The sequence below is a fragment of the Haematobia irritans genome, chromosome 4, assembly GCF_050003625.1.
Source record: "Haematobia irritans isolate KBUSLIRL chromosome 4, ASM5000362v1, whole genome shotgun sequence".
NCBI classification, from domain to species: Eukaryota; Metazoa; Arthropoda; class Insecta; order Diptera; family Muscidae; genus Haematobia; species Haematobia irritans.
The window spans coordinates 182623509-182629508 of NC_134400.1; the positions used below are offsets into that span (position 1 = coordinate 182623509).

Here is a 6000-nt window from a genome sequence, read left to right on the forward strand (position 1 = left end):
TTTGTCAAAAATTTTTATAGAAATAAAATTTTGACAAAATTTTCTATAGAAATAAAATTTTGACAATATTTTCTATAGAAATAAAATTTTGACAAAATTTTCCAAAAAAAAAAAATTGACAAAATTTTCTATAGAAATAAAATCTTGACAATATTTTCTATAGAAATAACATTTTCTATAGAAATAAAATTTTTAGAAATAAAATTGTGACAAAATTTTCTATAGAAATAAAATGTTAACAAAATTTTTTATAATAATAAAATTTTGACTAAATTTTCTATAGAAATAAAATGTTAACAAAATTTTCTATAGAAATAAAATTTTGACAAAATTTTCTATAGAAATAAAATTTTGACAAAATTTTCTATAAAACTAAAATTTTTATAGATTATTTTTGGGGATCGGCTATATATAACTATAGACCGATATGGACCAATTTTGGTATGGTTGTTAGCGGCCATATACTAGAGCAATGTACTAAATTTCACCACGTACCAAATTTCAACCGGATCGAATGAATTTTGCTCCTCCAAGAGCTCCGGAGGTCAAATCTGGGGATCGGTTTAAATGGGGGTTATAAATAATTAAGACCGGTATGGTTATATATAATTAAGACCGGTACCAAATTTCAACCGAATCGGATAAATTTTACTCAGCCATGAGGTTCCGGAGGTCAAATCTGGGGATCGGTTTATATGGGGGCTATATATAATTATGGACCTATGTGGACCAATTTTTGCATGGTTGTTAGAAACCATACACTAACACCATGTACCAAATTTCAGCCATATCGGATGGCATTTGCTTTATATAAAGGCTATATATAATTATAGACCGATATGGACCAATTTTTGAATGGTTTTTAAAGATCATATACTAACACAATGTACCAAATTTCAACCGGATCGGATGAATTTTGCTCCTTCAAGAGGCTCCGCAAGCCAAATCTGAGCGTCGGTTTATATGGGGGCTATACGTAAAAGTGGTCCGATATGGCCCATTTGCAATACCATCCGACCTACATCAATAATAATTACTTGTGCCAAGTTTCAAGTTGATAGCTTGTTGCGTTCGGAAGTTAGCGTGATTTCAACAGACGGACGGGTGGACGGACGGACGGGCGGACGAGCGGACGGACGGACGGACGGACGGAATTTGATAGACTTCTACAAAATCTATAGACTCAAAATTTAAGTCGGCTAATGCACTAGGGTGGAACACAATATTAGTAAAAAAACGTGTGAAACATTTAAATCTGAAGCAGTTTGAAGGAAACTTCGCAACAGTTTATTTATGATTTATCGCTCGATATATATGTATTAGAAGTTTAGGAAAATTAGAGTCAGTTTTACAACTTTTCGACTAAGCAGTGGCATTAGCGTAGCTAGACAATTTTCCTAGGGGGGGCTATAGCCCCCCTAGCTAAAAATTTATAGACTGAACTTATAGGTACAATTAATGTTTTATTTCATAAAATTGATTAAAAATTAGACATCAAAATAACTCGACAATTAATTTATAACAAAGCAACTGAAAGTAGTTGCCAACAAAAAAATTGTGAGTTGTTCTTAAGGCACAACTTTAAAAGTACTTCCAAAAATGTCCTCAATTATTTTAACTACACAGGAAGTTTTTTTTACTTCATTTTTTTCATATTTTAATGTGTAAATTTTTGTTTTCTTTTTTTCAAATAGTTTAAAAAAGAGTAAGAATAAATAAATTGGTACAAATTATTCAAATTTTGCCACAAAACTGCTAAATCCATTATAGAAAAATCGATAAATTTGGAAATTATTCGAGGAAAAACGTTTCAAACAAGCGTCAGAATGCATTAAAAGTCATAAAAACAATATAAAAATTATTTATTTGGGAAAATATCACAAAATTTTTTAATTCACATTGAAAACACTGAATTCGGATCTTACCTTAAGTGATGCAAATTCATCGCAACGGCTGTTGAAACGGTGGACATTTATCCTATGACAAGCTCATATTACATTCATTGCTTCTCCGCCAATTTTGCACCACTTCTAGACCCAAAAAGAACATTTTCACTACTTTTTTGGCAACGCTTTTTCGCAGCATTATTAAGATATTAATTTATGAAAGAATAGTTTTAATATCAATTACTATTTTTTTAATTAAATTGACTAAACTAAATCAATCATAAGTTCAACCACAGCTTTATTTCATAAATATCTGACTTCAAACATTGCCATCGGCAACTGCTACCACAACCCAAGTAATTCGATTGTTCATGAAAGTCTTTAGAGGAACTTTGTGCGATTGTATATACTTGTTTAATTTTTGTAAAAATTAAAAAACTATTGACATTTATTGAAAAATGGAAAATCATAAATAGAGTTTCAAATTCTGGGGGGGGGGGGGCTAAAATTTTTCTGGGGGGTCTAAGCCCCCTCCCCAGAGGCCTTCCTACGCTTATGAGCAGTGGCGATTTAACAAGGAAAATGTTGGTATTTTGACCATTTTTGTCGAAATCAGAAAATCATATATATGGGAGCTATATCTAAATCTGAACCGATTTCAACCAAATTTGGCACGCATAGCAACAATGCTAATTCTACTCCCTGTGCAAAATTTCAACTAAATCGGAGTTAAAAATTGGCATCTGTGGTCATATGAGTGTAAATCGGGCGAAAGCTATATATGGGAGATATATCTAAATCTGAACCGATTTCAAACAAATTTGGCACGCATAGCTGCAATACTAATTCTACTCCCTGTGCAAAATTTCAACAAAATCGGAGCAAAAAGTTGGCCTCTGTGGTCATATAAGTGTAAATCGGTCGAAAGCTATATATGGGAGCTATATCTAAAATTTAGCACACTTGACTATAGTACTAATTTTTCTTCTTGTGCAAAATTTTAAGCAAATTAGGGTAAAACTCTGGCTTCTGGGCCATATAAATCCATATCGGGCGAATTATTTATATATGGGAGCTATATCTAAATCTTGACCGATTTCTTCCAAAATCAATTGTGTTCTATTCTGAGCCAAAACACATACTTGTGCCAAATTTGAAGTCGATTGGACTAAATCTGCGACCTAGACTTTAATTACAAAAATGTGTTCACGGACAGACGGACATGGCTATATCGACTCAGGAGCCCACCCTGAGCGTTTTTGCCAAAGACACCATGTGTCTATCTCGTCTCCTTCTGGGTGTTGCAAACATATGCACTAACTTATAATACCCTGTTCCACAGTGTGGCGCAGGGTATAAAAACATTGGCACCAAATTCTTTCTATTTTTGGGACTTTTGAAGTAGGCACAACGCTGAGCCATCTTGTATATACAATAAAGCTGTTATTTAAAAGTTCATAAAATTTTTGAGACATGTCTGGGAAAAGGAAAATTTCATTAGGCTGTGGAATATTAAAGAAAAACTAATACAACATAACTACAATAAGATATTTTATTTGTAAATAAAAATAAGTAAAATTTATCATTAGTTTAACTACGGATTGTTTTCAGTGCACATACACCTTAAAAAAACCCTCCAATCGATGTTATCTTTACTTTAATTATTTTGGTAATGATTCCGAATCAAAGAAGTGAGGAATTACACTATCGTTAAAATTAAGAATTAAGATTCACTTTCTAATATGGGTTTTACGTACTTGATACAAAAACACAAACTTTACATTATTAATTTTTTTTCTGTTCTAATCCTGTAGTATCAAAGCCCTTCATAAACGTGTTAAACGCAACATAAAATGTTAATTCGGCTTCAGGGAATGCAATTTAAGTTCAATTCTTCCTCAAAGACAGTCCTATTTATTTTGGAAAATATTGATTTCTATTTCAAATGATCTTTTTTTTTTCAAATGATAGATTACATTCTTCTTTGACCCCGAATTTAGTTGTCTTTAATAATTATGTGGTGAATTAAATAAAAATTTTAATTACCAACATTTGAATGATATTTTTCATGTGGATATCCAAACGATATTGCTGCAGTACTCGTATTGATCAAAGTAATTAAATACTTCATAATTATCCAGCATACAAAAGGAAATCTGTTTATCTTTAAAATATCAAGAGCATTATAACGCAATGGTGAAAACGCATTTATTGGGTTTAGATCTTTTACATTGAACATCATTTTTATGTTAATACACTATTCTCCATTGATGAGTCATTCGTTTACCTGGTCTCTATTTTACATAACTCTTTTGGCCTTAGGGCTTTGGTATCATCGGTAGGGGTGATGAATACACTTTAAACTGAAAGCCGCCAGCATCGAAACGTAACCAACCTGAAATCATAGTCATCTTTGCAGGTGTTCAAATAGTTTGTATTCCAGACACAGACTCTTGTTTTTAAGCTCAGCTTCTCCATAAAAAAAAAGATTCCACAAAAAAACCTCCAAATTCTTTTGTAATTCGGAAGAGGAGAAGTTGAGAAAATAAAAACACAAAAAATATTTTAAATTTTATTGTTGCCTGGGACCCTAGCCGAACCAAAAGCAAAGAAAAAATAGCCGTGAAAATAACACAACAATGACAATACTCTGGTTCATAAGGAGAAGGCGGTGTAGGTTGCATCTGCGTAGTGCTAGTAAAATAAATCGTTTTTCATAAGCCAAAGATGTGTTCTCCATATTCCGTGGTGAGATTATTGTGCATGACGCATTTACCAGTTACTTCATTTGCCAGAGTGGAGCATTGTTCCACTTGAAAATATGACTTGGTCGTCTAGCCGTCATGTTTCATTATTGTCACAAGCCTCCTTGTATCTCAAAACCACAACAAAAGAGCCTGCAATAAAAATCCACTGTCCATAAATATAACTCAAGTTCAGCCACTGACATGACATCATCGACATTGGTTTGGCATTTTGACCTTTGTAAAGTTTCGTATGGTTTTCTCTGTTGAAGGTTGATTGGTATGGGGATACAACTTTTAGCCCTCGAACAAAGTGTAAAGCTCATGATGATATATTTGGCCTAAAGCGAATGTAATAAAATATCACACTGCTTCATCCTTAAATAGGTCAATATAAGCAGATTAACATCAGTTAAAAAATTTAATTGATTTCATTTGGGAATGGGAAAAATCAAATTGAATTAAACACTACTGAATTATTTTCAATAGATTTCAAATGCATTGATATAAATTCAATCAATAGTCGGTTGGCAATGAGGTGATATCAGTTTAAAGGCCGAGGTAATGTCAGATTCATATAAAGAAATAAACTTCGAAAGTCTAATAAAACTGCACTGAAAAAAATATTGTCGTGAGGTCAAAGATTTCATGCCTTTAAAATACGAATACAAATTTTGTATTGTCCTTATAATTAAGTGATTTGACTTAAAAATGGGTATCATAACATGAAAGAAAACATTTTTGGGCTAAGATCAACTTGACTTTAATAATTCAGAAAAATTCTTTAAAATTAATGAACTTGTCTTTAAGTTTGTTGTCTTTTTGCATCTTTACTACAAAGCAAAACATCATCCCAAAATAAGACATTTTTTCAACACTTTATTTTAAAGACGTTTTTTCTTGGAAACATAGCATAATTTCTACTGTAAGTCCAGTCTGAATTTGGAAAATGAAGTTGTCGTTAACTCGTTTATAAACGACTTTGATAGCATATGAAGAAAACAAGCTGAAAAAAAAACGAAAAATTAAAATTTGCTTCGTAGAAGCAAGTACACAAAACCCAAATTTAAAAGAGAATTGTGTCTGAAAAGTGTTCTTATTTGTATTTTCCGCTTTTACCAAGCCACCGTGGTGCAATGGTTAGCATGCCCGCCTTGCATACACAAGGTCGTGGTTTCGATTCCTGCTTCGACCGAACACCAAAAAGTTTTTCAGCGGTGGATTATCCCACCTCAGTAATGCTGGTGACATTTCTGAGGGTTTCAAAACTTCTCTAAGTGGTTTCACTGCAATGTGGAACGCCGTTCGGACTCGGCTATAAAAAGGAGGTCCCTTGTCATTGAGCTTAACATGGAATCGGGCAGCACTCA

At 32.7% G+C, this 6000-nt stretch overlaps 1 protein-coding gene across 1 annotated transcript in view; it reads right to left on the reverse strand.

Annotated features, from left to right (window-relative positions):
- LOC142235889 (uncharacterized) overlaps positions 1 to 4731 on the reverse strand; it is a 42235-nt gene extending 37504 nt beyond the window's left edge. The window contains exon 1 of the mRNA XM_075307140.1: positions 4670 to 4731. Coding sequence (XP_075163255.1) covers positions 4670 to 4731 — 62 coding nt within the window. The remainder of the gene's footprint in view (positions 1 to 4669) is intronic.
- Between the last annotated feature and the right edge of the window lie 1269 nt (positions 4732 to 6000).